A 17,286-nucleotide genomic window follows, 5' to 3' on the forward strand; every position below is an offset into this window, starting at 1 on the left:
GTCATTATGTAAATGTCGCTGTCATTGTCTTTTAATATTAAGCAGTATTTTGTTAGGTTATAAAATCCTCTCCAGGGCTGGGCGCTGCAAATTAGCTTTTGCTGTAAGCGTATTGATGCACACATCAGACTGCTGTGCAGTTTATCGATGTTTTTGGATCTATCCTTATCAAATAAACCAATAAACCAAATACTCAACTACAGAGCACATCAACTAACCTTACTAGGGTAAGGTCTAAAATACAGTAATATCTACAGAACTTTGTAAATTCTGCTTGATTTTATTTTATTTTATTTTTTTAAAGAAAAACATTTTAAAAAAACACAATTCCTCCAAACATGTTTATGAATTCGACCCTTTGTGAAGATGCCAATCAAGTCTTCATACTGTATAGGCACTTGCCCATACTTGTAATCAGTGCAGTGCAAGGCAGGCACATAGACAATAAGCGTTCATACTTTCATTACAATGTTCAGTTAATTTTCGTGCATGAATGTGGCATGTGGAAGGATGTCAGAGTTCCCAGAGAAAACGGGGAGAATATGCAAACTGAGCCTGAGCTGAGATTCAATCCCATTTCATGCTCCCTGTGACCTGATAACATGATAAGTAAGCTGTCCACTGTAGTTACCGCTGTCCCTGAAAAGGTTAAAAAAATGTTGACTGTAATTTTATTGATATAAAACATCCCATGTGTAAAGAGATTCAATTGAAAACCTGGGATATGTTGTGTGGCTCCCTTTTAATATTCTTCAGTCCAGCTCATCAGTGTGTGTTTGTGTGTGTGCGTGAGATAGAAAAAGTTTGTGTAACCAGGACAGCTCTAGATAGGGGTGTTAAATTAGACCATGGTTAATAAGATGTGGGACCCAATGTGCTCTCTTTGGATTAGACGAAGACTTATCTGTCTGTCTTCCTCGTTGACCTGACACATACTCACACATCACAACTTGCACACACACATGCTATTTGTGCACACACGTACAGTGTACACCATGACAACAAAATGGTTCATCAGCCGAAAATAAACTGTATGCCAAAGCTTGATTAGCAAGAAAACAAAATTGCAACCCTACAAACAGATTTAAGCATACATTATGAAAAAGAGAAAGTAGAAAAACATAAGTATTTGCATGCACAAAAATGACTGTAATAAATTATCTATCTATCTATCTATCTATCTATCTAGCTAGCTAGCTATATATATATATATATATATATATATGAGCGCCTATGACTGAAATTAAGGATTCTATATATATATATATATATATATATATATATAGATACAGTATATATATATATATATATATATATATAGAGAGAGAGAGAGAGAGAGAGAGAGATACAGTAGATATATATATATATATATATATATATACAGAGAGAGAGAGAGAGAGAGAGAGAGATCGATATAAAAAAATATTCCTCGTCTCACCCCTCGGTTGGTGTCCATCCCCCATTCATCTTGGGTCCTCCACCAGAGGCCAGGAAGCTTGAGGGTTCTGCGCAGTATCCTTGCTGTTCCAGCACTGCGCTTTTCTGGACTGAGATGTCCGATGTTGTTCCCGGAATCTGTTGCAACCATTCATCCTGTTTGGGGGTCACTGCCCCGAGTGCTCCGACTACCACAGGCACTACTGTCACCTTTACTTTCCAGGCTCTCTCCAGCTCCTCTCTGAGCCCTTGGTATTTCTCTAGTTTCTTGTGTTCCTTCTTTCGGGTGTTTACATCGACTACAACGGCTTTCCTCTTGAGGACTTGCACACTGCAAGAATCAAAACAAGGGCACGGAAAATCCTCCTGGATCCCCCGCACTCTGCCCACCACCTTTTGCAGCTACTCCCCTCAGGCAGGCGCTACAGATCCATGCGCACCAAATCCAGCAGACACTTAAACAGCTTCTTCCCTCTAGCCATTAACTCCCTAAACAGTCAATGACGTAGTCACTCTTCTTGTACAACAAATACTGCTACTGGTCACTCTAAAATGGTTCAATGATTTTCTGCACCAACTGTACAACTGTCATAGTATTGTATTCTACCACTGATCACTTTAGCTCTGCTTGATACCTTGCACATTGTCTCACAGTTGTCACTGGGTGGTACCACCGCACTACCGTTCACTTACATTACGAAATATCCTTCCATACCTATTTGTCATGTCCTTGTTTATGATGATACTAATGCAGCGTGTTATACCGGAGACAAATTCCTTGTGTGTTTACATACTTGGCCAAGAAAGATGATTCTGATTCTGATTTATCTATGATCACGATATCCGGTTGGTTCGCTATTACCATCTTGTCAGTCTGTATCTGGAAGTCCCACAGGATCTTCGCTCAGTCATTCTCCACTACCTTTGGAGGTGTTTCCCATTTTGACCTCGGGGTTCCCAGTCCATACTCCACACAGATGGTTTGGTAGACGATGCCAGCCACCTGGTTATGGCGTTAAAAAAAGGGTGAAGTACCCTCTCCATGTCAAGGAATAGCGCCTGCCCTAAGTGGAGAAGTTCAAGTACCTTGGGGTCTTGTTCATGAATGAGGAGAAAAATAGAGCGAGAGACTGACAGGCAAATCGGTGCAGCGTCTGGCTGCACCGGTTGATCGTGGTCCAGAAGCTTTGCCGAAAGGCGAAGCTCTCAATTTACTGGTTCATCGATGTTTCTACCCTCACCAATGGTCACAAGCTGTGATGGATACAAGAGGTGGAAATGATTTTCCTCCTCAGGGTTTCTGAGTTCTCCCTTAGAGATAGGTTGACAAACTCGCTTCTGCGGGAGAGCTCAGAGTCAAGCCGCTGCTCTTCCCCAGGAGAGGAGTCAGATGAGGTGGATTGGGCTTCTAATTAAGATGCCTCCTGGATGCATCCCTGGTGAAATGTCCTGGACACATTCCACTGGGAGAAGGTCAAGCTGGCATGGCAACACATTGGGATCCCCCTGGATCCCTTCGGATACACAGATGGAAATGTAATGGTGAATGGTTCTCTCCATGATTCATAGCCTCCATCGACTGCAAGCGAGTATTAATCATCCATTTGTTTTTTTGTTACTTAATAAATTTGTGGGTGGCCCGGTGGTTGACTGCTTAGCGTGTCGGCGTCACAGTGCAGAGGTGCAGGGTTCAGTTCTCTCCGTGCCTTTAGTGGGTTTTCTCCGGGTACTCCGGTTTCCTCCCACATTCCCAAAACATTTTAAAGTTCTGTGAACTGCTTATAATAACAGCAACACTGCTTTGTTATGTGAGCATATTGAGGCACCGTATTACAGTTATCGGTGGCACTTGATGTGTACAGTACGCAACTGTACTGAGCATGTGGTTGGACAGGGATGACAACAAACAAGTACCGGGTGATTAATTGGTTAGAAATTCTGTTTCTATGTAGTACAGACACATACTGTATGATGACTGTTTGGGGGTTACGATGTTCTATTTTTGTAAGACCAGATCCATGGAGAAATTTATATCAGCTGTTAGGGGTTGGTGGGGGGGGGGGCATCACTCACATACACACATAAGGGAGGAAACATGCTACTGCAGTAAATAAAAAGGGTTGCCAGGAGAGAGCAAGAGCATGAGAGAGAAAGAAAGAGAGAGAGAGAGAGAGAGCAAAATAAGGACTGGACTCACACACGAGCTTAATAGAGAAAAAATAAACACGGATGGCTTGCAAAAACACTTCAGTTGTGTGTGTACATTCTGTCCAGAGTGCTTGATGTTGGATCGACGATAGATATCCACTTACCGGTATATGTTAAATATTCTTCCAACATTTAGGAAACTCACATACCTGACAGAACTTCTAATCATCTCATTATTGGTGTGGTATGGTATACTCGATTTTCCTCATCCTCACATCACACTCTGTATCATCTTTTCCGATTTGTATCCATCATTTCTCTCTGGCCGAGGGTGCTGCGCTCACTGGGTTTGCAGCATTGAGGTCATTTGCACTCACATCATTGCTCTACTATCCACGGTGTTACAGATACCCCCTAAAGGCGGCTTTCTTGCATAACAGCTTCCACATGGTGCAATGGCTCAGAAACGCAGACCTACTCTTGCGCAATGAACACACTATTGAACACCTGAATGCAGTGTTCAGGTTGGAATGAGCCAAAGAAAAGAGCGTTCACAGATATGACAGGTGGCTGTAGTCATTTGCTGTAAGATGGGAAGGATGAAAACGGTTTGGAATTGGAAACATATTAACGCCCCACCCCTTCCTCTCCTGCCTCTGCAGTATGTGGCATTTGGTTCCCTCTTCTTCATCCTCCTCTCCATCTCTACGTTCTGCCTGGAGACTCACGAAACCTTCTACACCATATACAACCTGACTGAGAACGTCACTGTCAGCAATATGACGCACGAGGAGGTACTTGATGTTTGAATGAGTTGATTACACTTAATTGAACGGTGTTTGTTTGTTTTTTCTTCTTCTTTCTGCCTACATTCTTGCTGCTGGAGGCTGTAAATTTCCCCAGTGTGGGACAAATAAAGGATATCTTATCTTATCTTATCTTATCTTATTAGTGTGAATGTGCCCCATTGTAAATTCATGGGGTCTGTCTTGCATTAATGACCAAAATACTAAAAACGATTGTCAATCGAGATTGGTTTGAACTTTCTACACAATAATTTTAGAGGAATACACAACACACATTCACAACCACAAGTCAGTGAAAACAAAATTCTTGGTTCCCTTTCTTAAAGCCTTTCATGCACTTTGTAAACTTGATAACATGATAAGCTGTCCACTGCAGTAACCGCTGTCCCAGAAAGGGTTAAAGATGGAAAAACCAACAATGGTCAGTCAAATAACATCACACTGACATAAGTAACACTTAATCAAAGCTTACTTAAAATTGACTTATTAAAACAAGTGCTTTCCAAATTACGGCCCGGGGGGTCATTTTTGGTCCACTATCCATTTTTCAGTGGCCTGCGACATGACCCAAAAAATAATAATAAAATAAAATCTAAAACTGACTTGACATGGTCCGCAAGATAAGTGAAAAAAGGTGAAGGTGGGCAGAGTGAGTAGGGAGTCTGTCAGAAAAATAGGTGCCATTATGAGTAATACATTTGTTTATATATCGTAGAACTTTTCTCTATATTCGAAGATACCAATAAACCATTTACGATTCAAAGAATAACACTGTTTATCTTCAAAACACTGTAGTGAATAAAGATAACTCCATTTCAGAGGCAATACTAGTTTCTTCCACATTGTGCTCTATGGCTGATTTATGATTTGCCTTAAAACCTTTAACAGAAAGCTGATGAAATTAACTAGACACTACAAACCATTTATAATTGCTTTCTTCACTGACTTTAGCATGTTTCAAAAAGTTGAAGAATGTAAAAGTGGCCCTTCCACCCTTCTATTCTTCTGTATGCGGCCCTCAAATAAAAAAGTTTGGGCACCCCTACTTTATGTGTGAATACAAAGTCAGGTTACTCAAATTACGTATTTGGCAGATTTCACTTGAACTTCATTTTAATAATTGAAAAAGAATGTGAAGCTTTTGCAAATTGCAAATATTAATTGAATTTTAAAAAAATGTGTATTGAATGTTTTTCACTGTCATTTTGTGTTAGTTTCACATGCCTATTGCTGTAGTGCAGTAAAATGTGAAGGCTTTGCTTTATTCAGTGTTATTTGTGTTGCTTCCACTCTACAGACAGTGTTTGAAGTGGTCACAGATGGATGGCTGACGTATGTTGAGGGTGTCTGCGTCATTTGGTTCACAATTGAGGTGCTACTGCGTGTTATCTTCTGCCCTGACAAAACAGAGTTTTTTCGCAGTGCCCTGAACATCATAGACATTGTGGCTATCGTGCCCTTTTACCTGGAGGTGGCACTTAGTGGCCTTTCCTCCAAAACAGCCAAAGACGTGCTCAGCTTCCTGCGTGTAGTTCGCTTTGTCCGAATCCTGCGCATATTCAAGCTCACCCGCCACTTTGTTGGTTTGCGGGTCCTGGGCCACACTCTGAGGGCAAGCACCAACGAGTTCCTGCTGCTCATCATTTTCCTGGCGCTTGGGGTCCTCATCTTTGCAACCATGATTTACTATGCTGAACGCGTAGGTGCTGACCCAGATGATCCAACCGCTGGTGCCCACACGGACTTTAAGAACATTCCCATTGGGTTTTGGTGGGCAGTGGTGACCATGACAACACTGGGATATGGAGACATGTTTCCCAAGACATGGTCAGGGATGTTGGTGGGCGCCCTCTGTGCCTTGGCCGGTGTTTTGACCATCGCCATGCCTGTCCCAGTCATTGTCAACAACTTTGGTATGTACTACTCCCTGGCCATGGCTAAGCAAAAACTCCCCAAGAAGAGGAACAAGCATATACCCCGTGCACCACAGCCAGGCAGTCCCAACTACTGCAAACCGGATGCCCTCGCCATGGCAACCGCCTCGCCGCACAGGCTGATGGGCAATGTTCTGGGGCCTGGCATGGTGAGATCTGGCAGCATGATGGGTGCCGGAGATTGTCCACTGGCACAAGAGGAGATCATTGAAATCAACAGGGCAGGTATGTGATCGACAGGAAAGTAAGTCTCTTGTATTTTTTACGGTGACTGTGAGAGTTGTTCATATATCATCCACATAGCCCATTACAATTTACAGCGCTGACCTCTGCCAAGGCTAAACAATCAGAATTTTAACCATCACCAACACAATTATTCACCTTCATAGCTAATAGATTTGAAACAATGTGTCAGTATTGCAACACCACAATAATAATACATAAACAGGCAAAGTGCATGCCAGAATGTTTTCCTTAGAAAGTTTTTTTTTTAAAACACGCACATCATCAAACAGAAGTCAGAAACACCCCTGTGAAGGTACTGTAGCTGTATCAATGTGGATTTACAACAAAGTGCAAACCACTGGTCACATTCATGAACAGGAAAGCCTTGTTAGACTCTGTCAGAATCCATTTTTTTTTCTAATGTTCATGTCCAACAATCTGTTTTTTAGACAAAGGAAATTTGTATCAGCATGATTGATGCAGAGACAACAAAGCATACCACATCAGTTGTCAAACATGGCAGAGGAGGTGTTTATGTACATGAAGTATGTCAAAAAAGGTTCCAGGACTCGTGTCACAAAAGATATATTGAAAACCCAAACTATAAACTACACGTATCAGCTTCAATGTGGACCAGCTGATCAACCAGCACATCTACAAAGAGATCCAGCGGTATCGCTTTTGTTCAGTGTGGGAGGAAAGATACTTGTGGCTGCGATGCGTACTCCTGGCCAAGTAGAACATTGCACTGGAGCAACCTCCCCATTCACCCAACCTGACACAGCACTGTGTTTTTTTTTGTTGTTTTTTTCCCAAGCTCAAGACAGTCATCAAGATTTTGAAAATGTGGATGACATCAAGATGGTAGTGACGACGCTAGAATGCCTCCTGGAGGTGCAACTGAAATGTCTGGGAAAGTGCTTTGGACTCCAGGGGGATGACCTCTCAGGGGAAAACATGTAGTTTTTAGTATGGGTCTGAAATGTATTTATCATGACACCAGTCCTGGAACTTTACTGTCATTTCATACAGTAGGTATTTATGGCTAACTGGCTCACTCGTGTTCATTGATGATACAGTATGACTGCCAGCAGAGGTGATGAGTTGTGAGCTGCGCTGGGCTTTACTCTCAGTTTCCATTCACCCAAATGCTGAGAGAGAGAGAGAGAGAGAGAGAGAGAGAGAGAGAGAGAGAGAGAGAGAGAGAGAGAGAGAGAGAGAGAGAGAGAGAGAGAGCCTAATTGCAAGAGTTTGCCTTCACATATTTATAGAGAGGGAAGACAATATTTCACAACGTAGATATAAAGAACTCTAAACTGATAATAATGACTCTAAAACAAATGTGAAAGTAATGTAATATCTGATGAGGGAGATACTTCACATATGTACGCCATTTGCAGCGATAAAAAGCTAATATGATGTCTCTGCATGGGTTTTCTCTGGGTACTCCGGTTTCCTCCCACATTCCAAAAAACATGCATGGCAGGCTGATTGAACGCTCAAAATTGTCCCTAGGTGTGAGTGTGAGCGCGGTTGGTTGTTCGTCTCTGTGTGCCCTGCGATTGGCTGGCAACCAGTTCAGGGTGTCCCCCGCCTACTGCCCGAAGACAGCTGGGATAGGCTCCGGCACCCACCCCCCCCCCCCCCCCCGGCCCTCATGATGATAAAGCGGATCAGAAAATGGATGGATGGATATTACAAACTGCCTCACAGTCAGGAGATCTGAATCCAAATCAATGCTTCAATTTGGTTTTTGACCCCTCATAAATTTATGCTGTATGCCTCCACTGCAATCACATCTTTGACTGGTTTTGTTGAATTTCAATGAATTTGAGGTTGAGGCTTGAAAAATCACAAAAACTGTTTACAGTTCCATTTCAAGCAGCCTGTTTTTTGAACTATGATTTTCATTTTAGTTCTGTCCTTCTGTTTATCTTGTCATTATGCCCTATCACCGTCCACAATGTTACCACCTTTATTCTTATCTCAGCTTTCCATTTACTGTTTTTGTGCTCTTAAATGTCCTTTTTTTTTCTCTTTTCCTACTTCATTTCCTTCAAACCTAGATTCCAAACAAAATGGTGATGCGGCAGCTAATGCAGCAGCACTGGCTAATGAAGACTGTCCCACCATTGACCAGGTTTTGGGGGATGAGCGGAGCCCAGCCATCGGGGGTCACGGTTCCACCACCAGCCGCGAACGTTACCCACACGATCGGGCCTGCTTCCTACTGAGTGCTGGGGAATTCCAGCGTACAACGGATGGCAATGTTCGAAAAGGTAGGAGCAGCAAGTGGCGTTCGGAAAAGCAGGAGGTTGAGAAAGAGATCTTTACGACGCAGGGCGCTAGTTCTTAATCAATAGGGCTCTATTTTTCCGAGACAGCGCATTCGCGACGGGTGAAAATGTGGCGGATCTTGATTTTCGAACTCTTTTGGCAAACCGTCCTCCGACGAACTGGCCGTGATGTCGCAGCATGGGGAGCGGTGTAGAGATTCACCTGGCAGACTGAGAATTCGGTGGTAGAAATTCAATCTAAACCTTCGGTTGTTTAGTCCACGTCTTTGCTGCTGCGGGGTAGACCGTAGGTTTAAGTCACTTGCAGACAGATAGCGAGTTCGTTTGTAAATATGTGAATAATGGGCTTCAAATTATGAATCATTGAAGAAATGCCTTCAAAAAGCATATATCGTATTGGCCCGAATATAAGAAGGCCCTGATTATAAGACGACCCCCTCTTTTTCAAGACTCAAGTTTGAAAAATGACTTTTTGAACACCAAATTACCGGTAATTTTTATACAAAAAATAATTACAGTACATCTGAAACAAATGATTATAACAATATATTTGAGAGAAAAAGCATGTTAATTTGCCTAATTTAAATCTTAATATCTGAACATTTAAATATGTAAACTAAAGTGCAATCACATTCGTAAATGAATGGCTTCTGGTTTTTGAAATGTAAATTACATCCTAACTTCTCCTCAGCTGCCGGTTAACCTGGCCGATCTTCGACCCACTTTTCTCCAGATTGTTGCTACGTTTCTCCATTTTCTGTTATCTCTTCGATTATTTTCTTCTCTTTTATTTCTTATCACTATTTTTTATTTTCCTTCTTCGTGCTACCGCTACTTTTATTTTTATTCTTCGTGACAGGGGTTCACTTTGGCCTGGGGAGTCAAGTTCAGCATTCGCTTCAATGATATCTGGCGCCATCTAGCGACGTGAATAGGTATAACGTCTAGACCCCGAATATAAGACGACTCTCGCTTGTCTTATTTCATTGCAAAAAACACCGTCTTATATTCGGGCCAATACGGTATTGTGTAAAGGCTGAATGCATTTTCTGACTAATTCAAACCGTTCCAACTTTAAACTGTGCAGCTTATCCCTACCGATGCCAAAAATTCAACATTTTCCCTTTTGAAATAACTGACGAAAAGTTCAAGAATCAGGATTTTTTTGCCGTTAATTTCTTACATTTTTTCAAACCGTTCCAAGTATCAACTGTTCAGCTTATCCCTCTAATTTTATAAATTTCAAAATTAAAGCCAAACATTAAAATTTTAAAATCAAAGTTCAATTTTTTTTTCAGAAACATGCACCGAAACCCATTGTATCTTTCATACAAAAAAAATCAGCCACCCTGTTAACTTTTTGAGGATTGTAAAATTGCTTTATAACAGTGATAAAAATCAAAACATTTCTCCTAAATACACACTCCCCACATCATATTTCCGACAAATTGCAAATTTTCATTGCAAGTCATACAACTGTAAAATTTTAGATGGTGATTGTAGAGATAATGATGATTGCTTGATTTTTCCATCTGTAGTCTTAAATATGACCACACTTATCTCCCACAGTCAATCATCTCATCCAAGTTCAGCCATTGGATGTCATAAGATAAGATAAGATGAGAAAAAAAACCTTTATTAGTCTCGCAATGGAGAAATTCCCAATTCACAGCAGCAAAGTTATGAAAGGAAGAAGTAGAACAACAAAATATAGGAGCTGCTGGAAAGGCAGCCACTCTCGCGGCGCCATTTTGAAGTCAAAATAACAAAAATAACACAACACAACACATAGGACACAGACAGTCGTGCAATCTTCACCACCTTTCTGCATACACTTTGTTGTCTGAAGCAGTTATAGATGAAAGAGGAGAGGATCAAAGTGTCCTTTCACCAGTGGATCAGAGACGACATGCTGAAAATGTGCACACGTCTGCTACAAGTTAAGTTTTGAAAGCAAACACGAAGCTGTAGCGTCCATTGACGAAAAGAGATGAGTTCACTTCTCCTGTCCCACGTAATCCGCTTCAAACTCCAAGCCGCGACTCCCAGTTCCAAATCCGCATCGGCGCTCCGCGCTAACGCTCCTTTCTTCTCATCGTCGGCTCCTCAAGCCTTACATCCATCCAGCCGCAGACCGTTCAACAGCACCGATCCCTCCGCTGAACAAAGCGGGGCTGTGAAAAATGCTGCCCATTACAGGCGCAAGACACAAGCGCCCCGGGACTGTCCAGCAACGACAGTCAAATGGCGCCGACATTCCTCCCAGGCAAAAACAGTGCTGGTATACCCATGCTGCCGAGAAGGCGCAACCACCGAGCACAGAGTCTCCTCCTTGATGAATGTCGTGGCCAAAAAATGCTGAAAAAAGTCCACATCAGGTCCACACGACGTAACAACAAACACAAAGTGACAAAACAAACACAAAAACAACAAAAAAAAAGCAAGGCTCATGAGAGCACTTGCTGACGGCTGCCTACTCGGTTTTTCATATTTATAACGTAAATTTCTGTATGCAAACCATAAACTGTAATCTTACATTACAACTTTTAATGATGAATGTTCATTACCCCCCTCCCCCTCCCTCCACAGGAGAACCAGAAAAAAAATTAGTTCATAATGTTGAAAAATAAATCCAAACCATCCTTTGGCTGGTTGATTTCAGATCTCTTTTTCTTAAAGGCATTAAATAAAATTGACAACAACCACATGACAACATTAACCCTTTCATCCACCAATAATGATAATCTGTGTTTTATTGTTTGTTCTTGTATACATTATGTGATCTTTGCTCCATGTACAGCCCTCCGTACGCAGTGGTGTTTGTTTTTAAGTACTCTATAAATAAAGTTGAGTAGAGTTGGAACCTGAGAACATGATAAGATGTCCACTGAAGTGACCGCTATCCCTGAAGCGGTTAAATGTAATACCAAAAAAAAAAAGTATTTGGCCCAAAACAAACAGAATCACTCTAATTCCATACATCCACTTTCCACTGCTGCCCCTCCTACACGCAAGCACATGCGCGCACACACACACACACATGCACACACACGCACACACACACACACACACACACTTATACAGGCAGCACATATTTATGATTCGATGAGTGCAGCACTGTTTAGAATGCAGGTTTGTTTATTAGTGAGACTGATCCTCCAGAATGGAATGCTGCTTTAAGGTAATGGGGTTTTTGGGAAGGTACTGCCGGGTCAGGGTTTTAACGTTCAAGATTGCATGTAGTTGTTGTGTTCCCGTTTAACTCTTTGGGTTGTGGCAAGTCACATGTTTGTACAAAGTATGTTGATTGTCTGTCGTGACGGTTACATGATCCATCTGTTCGTTTTAATTTTTTTTAAATTATTTTGTTCCTCTCTTGTGTTCTAAGTTGGTTCATATTTGTATCTGTCTGTTCCTTTTTCAGCTGTCTTCCTCTCATCCTGCTCCTGCTCCTCCTCAAACCCCGTCTCTTCTCACTCTGGTACCTACCGATAGGGGGCGACAAAAACACACTCAAGTGGTGGGATAGCTTGATCCAAGCAAAACTAAATCATACTAAAGTATACTAATGTTGCAACATAAGTTATTTATTGTGGACAATTTCTCTATTCAGCAACATAAACTTGATATAATCCTTGAGAGGGAGAATATTATTATTGTTATTTTTATTACTACGATTATTATTATACCAGGAAACAGTGAATCAAACGTGGGTGCCAGAGTGAAAGTGGCCAATTTGCACTGGTTGGCACATTATTCTGCCAGGCCATTGAGAGCTGGTGGTTGATTGGTTGGTCTTCTCTTCTCTGTCTCCTCTGGAACTGAGCCCAGAACAGTTTTTTACACCACAGCCCTGTGAGAGCACTGCGTATTTGACAAAGGACTGCAGTCCAAAATTGCATTATAGACTCTGACTGGATTTTACTTTGAACCATTTTGATTTATACCAAAATATAAACAACATTACATTGACTACCAATTGATGTCACATGGTGCTTTTGCTGCCCTCAAACACTGATTTCTGATCGCTTGGGTGATTCTGCAATCTGTAGTTGGCGTGTGAAATGAAGGACATATTTCCAGGGCTACGTTAATTCAAGAGTCAGTTGGATGCAAACCCGCACACAGAAGAAAGAAAAATACTGCGTCAAACATTAAAAAAGAAGAAGAAGAGTAATTAGCAACTACAGCAATTTGTGCTGGCTGGCATAGCAGAGGTTTGCTGTACGAATCAAACTGTCAGTTGTGATTTTAGATTTGGACTTTTTTTTTCCTCGTCCTTCATTTGTTGTTGAAAACATATCCGGGAAACTACACAGACATTCCTGGCATTATGTGTGGTTGCAGAAAAGGAAAACAAAAAAGGTATTTTTCTGTTGAACATCAATTTTGAAGTTATTATTTAAAAAAATAGGGTGATTTTTTTTTTATTGTGAAATGCAGGGTTTTAAAAAAAGCTCAAATTGCCCAATGTCATGTTAATTCACTACAAATTTCTCACACATCGGTCTTCTTGTGACTCTTGCGAATGTTTCTTCCGTGTGACTAAAGGTCAAATTCACTCAAGAATTGCATGTGACTTGTTTGCGATGTTAACCGGTAAAAATGGAGCCAACAGCGCTGCCAAGCACATTCTGTCTCAGTGCTCTGGTGTTATTTGCGCGCATTTACATGAGGAAATCTGCAAATATTTGGCAGAGAAATTGCCCACCCCTATGTAAATGAGCCTCATTGATAAATAGCATCTAATTCAGTAATACTAGTGCTAATAGCCACATGCAGTTTGAGTGAAGCAAATAATGCCTTGAGAAAGCAGATGTAAACTTGCAGCTGAAAATGAACGTCGGAAAAAATCTAAACAGTCGCCACCGTGTTTTGGATCTCATGGCCATTATAATGCCCTTCTGAAGCTCCAGCGTAATTTCGCATAACGAGGAAAATACTTGTGTCCATTAACTCCAAAATATTGAGACACTCATTTTGATATTTTCAGAGATTGATGTGGGCATGTTTAGAGATGTGTATGTGAAATTTGGTGACGATTGATAAGTTTTCATACCATCCCATTCACACCTCCTCGGTCAGGTCAGTACCAAGCTCCCGTTTTAAAAATGTCAACTTCCTCTTCCTAGCTGCCATTGTTCTGCCACAATGTTCCCGGCGCAATCTGTAGCTTATTTCAACTGAGGAAAAATCAGGGCCAAACTTGTAGCCGTGTTTGTACCGGTACGTCATGAGTGCAATATTCTTGGTGAATTGGACGTGATGACAGAAAAAACTGCGGGCGCGAATGAAGTGCAATTGAAGGTGCTATCAGCGGCCTCAGGTCATATATAATTACAGTATTTTACGCACCATACGGTGCACCCAAAAGCATTCAATATTATGAAAAGCCGACAGTGCGCCTTATAATCCGATGCACCTTATATATGGATCAATATTCTGAATTCTTGGACATACTATTTAAAATGTTGTGTAAAGCGGTTTGTTCCAGCTGCAGCAATTGTGAAAGCTGTGTATATAAATAAAGCTGTATTGTATTCCATTTAGTGTCGCTTCATCTAGTGGATGCTTATCGCAACCGCAGCCGCTATTGTAGCTTCTATTCTATACGCCTTATAATGCGGTGCACCCTATACAGTGATACTTCTACTTACGAAATTAAGTAGATGTAAATGTAAATGTAAAAAACAAAGAATAGAGTAAAGAATAAAAATGATGGTCATTTAACTTGTTTTTGCCCTCTTCAGTTCATGTTCTCTCTGAGAAGTGGTTTTTCCCTGGCTTTTTGTAAAGAACTGATCCAAAGATGTTTGCTTTTGTCGGCTTTTAACAATCCTTTAAAAATATCCAAGGCAAACATCAGCATAGTGAGCGATCGCCGTACTGATGAACGCTTTTTCTGGATGATTCACATTTACGTAAAAGAATCGGAACACTTCATGGCCTGGGGGGAGAATGACAAGGACGCTGCATAGGCACATCCATCTATCTACACACATAGACACATACGGTAGTGGTCCGTCTTAGCCAATGGGATGCCAGGATGATGCTCAGTAATAGCCAATGGCAGAGCAGCTATGAGTATGTTGCGTTCAGCAAACTCGGAGCTGCGACTAGCAGACCATACTGTATTTTTACCTTTCGTATCTTGGAATTTATTTCGTAAGAAGTGGCAATATTTTCCAGTTGAGGCGTTTCGTAACTTGTAAATTTCGTATGAAGAGGTATTAGTAAGTAGAGGTACCACTGTATATGAAAACAGCTTTAAAATAGGCCATTCGTTGAAGTGTGCCTTATACTCCGAAGTGTGTTACAGTGTGGAAAAATACGGCACTCTATGAAGCAAAATACCATTAAGCGCAACTGCTTTTATAGTATTGGCCCTTGAGGAGAACTCATCTTTGGCAAGCTCACATTGCAGAGGTAATATTTGAAGAAAGATCGTTGCACAAAACAAGGAAAACAAGGAAATGGATGTTGCATTAATCACACACTTGAGTTGGAGTTTTATGTCCTCCCTGAGTGCCACCATGTCTCCATAACATCTTATCTATCCCCATCCTCAGCATCCTCACTGTAGAAACATTATTGATTATCCTCATTGACAAAGGGATCAGATCTGAGCTGACTCCTGAGTATACTGAGCTGTCCGGTGATATTAGGCTACGTTAACAAATATGCTCCCAGCAACCAAGGCAGCCCTGTTTTGCCAGAACGTAGCTTTTGAGCTCCCTTGTTGTCTCTACAGATTCGAATGAAGTGCCTGCCTGGCTCAGCTCCAGCGTTGACGTCAGTGCAGGGGGGCCACATGTCTACTGCCGCTCAATAAATGTTTGCTAATATGCCCTGTTAAGTACTGTCAGGTTTAGTTGCACACACCAGGAAATGCAAGACTAGCGATTTTTTGTAATCGACACTAATGTGATGAGAGTCAAATGAGTTGATGACTCTATTGAAAATTTTCAGTACAGTAAAGCCATCCCCACTCTTTTTATGTTTTGCTTTTTTCGCTGCATGGACCAATTTGCCATGAAGACATATTCTGACAGACTTGCTTAGGAACATATAAAAACAAATGATTTAAAAAAAATAATCAGCTTGGCATCATGCTGAAGGTGTTGTAATTCTAGTTGTTGTAATTCATGGGACCCCTGTGCATGTTTCTCTGAAATGAACTGGTCTTATCTTATGAATTGGACGTATGTATAGCAGGTATAGGCAACTTAAGTGGTGAGGGGGCTACTTGGCAGACCATTTCCAAAACTATTTTAAATCTGGACAACATATGTGCATACATTCGAAATACACATATGGTTGTTGTCCTGTGAAAACCACAAATGTCCATTTTTGTCATTTTTTTTTAAAAAATGTGTGCATTAATGGGATGTCCGAAACACGGATACCCTATAATTTTCATATTCTGGATTTTTCCTTGTTTGTCTGGGATGTTTTGTTCCCAAATCCATCCATCCATCCATCCATCCATTTTCTAATCCTCTTATCCTCACGAGGGTCGCGGGTATGCTGGAGCCTATCCCAGCTGACTTCGGGGAGTAGGCGGGGTATGTCCTGAACTGGTTGCCAGCCAATCGCAGGGGACACATAACAACCACTCACACTCACAATCACACTTAGGGACAATTTAGAGTGTTCCATTAACCTGCCATGCATGTTTTTGGAATGTGGAAGGAAAACCCACACAGGCACGGGGAGAACATACAAACTCTACACAGGAATCAAACTGTTGCCAAATCTTTGTGGAAAAGATATATTGGGAGATATATCGAAGTTTTGTGACGATTCTTTTGAATTTGTAAAAGATATATTGTGAGACGGACATGCTAGCCACTGGTCCACTGTTGCATAAGTATACAGGAAGCAATATAGACCTAAAATTTAACCTTTGCAATGCTGCCGGACCGACATCTGTGTTTCGAATTCTGTCTGAGCTCAGTTCCAGATGACTAACCCATGCATATTTTGCCCGCCACAGTTGATGTTCCTAACATGAACCACTACTACAAGCACTTTTGGAAAGAGTCTCTTCTCCAGGAGAGATGCAGAGACAAAAGGAAAAGGACAAAATTATTAATGAATTTTCACAAACATTTGAAGATTTGAGGATTTGTATTCAACGATTGTATCGTCCCTTGGACACAGCTGTGCCACACAAATGTATGTGTTCAAGGGATATTGTGGCAACTGATTTTTGTAACCCATGCTTCTGTTTTGTCCTGTCTCTGTCCGTCCATCTGTTTGTCCCTCTGTCTATCTGTCTGTCTTTTCCAACTTCCTCCTTTGGTCTCAACTATTTCATTTCGTTTGGGCTGGTTTTGTTTTGAACTTCACAAAATGCTTGTTCGTCAACAAAATGGCCTATATTTGCTGGTTCTAATGTGTGCTGCCGTCATGTATGCATAAATGTATTTAACATCT

At 41.3% G+C, this 17,286-nt stretch overlaps 1 protein-coding gene across 4 annotated transcripts in view; it reads left to right on the forward strand.

Annotated features, from left to right (window-relative positions):
- LOC147193313 (voltage-gated potassium channel KCNC1-like) overlaps positions 1-17,286 on the forward strand; it is a 68,867-nt gene that overhangs the window by 47,046 nt on the left and 4,535 nt on the right. Inside the window, exons 2-5 of one of the 4 annotated variants that reach the window (XM_086133279.1) lie at positions 4,248-4,379; positions 5,689-6,550; positions 8,617-8,842; positions 14,060-14,067. In XM_086133279.1, the coding sequence (XP_085989405.1) occupies positions 4,248-4,379; positions 5,689-6,550; positions 8,617-8,842; positions 14,060-14,067 (1,228 nt within the window). Of the gene's footprint in view, positions 1-4,247; positions 4,380-5,688; positions 6,551-8,616; positions 17,273-17,286 lie in introns of those variants that run through there. The other 3 variants (XM_086133277.1, XM_086133276.1, XM_086133278.1) reach the window with 3 other exon arrangements.

This window comes from Hippocampus guttulatus, chromosome 16, assembly GCF_054856545.1.
Source record: "Hippocampus guttulatus isolate MCC_2025c chromosome 16, RoL_Hgut_1.0, whole genome shotgun sequence".
In the NCBI taxonomy this organism is placed as follows: domain Eukaryota; kingdom Metazoa; phylum Chordata; class Actinopteri; order Syngnathiformes; family Syngnathidae; genus Hippocampus; species Hippocampus guttulatus.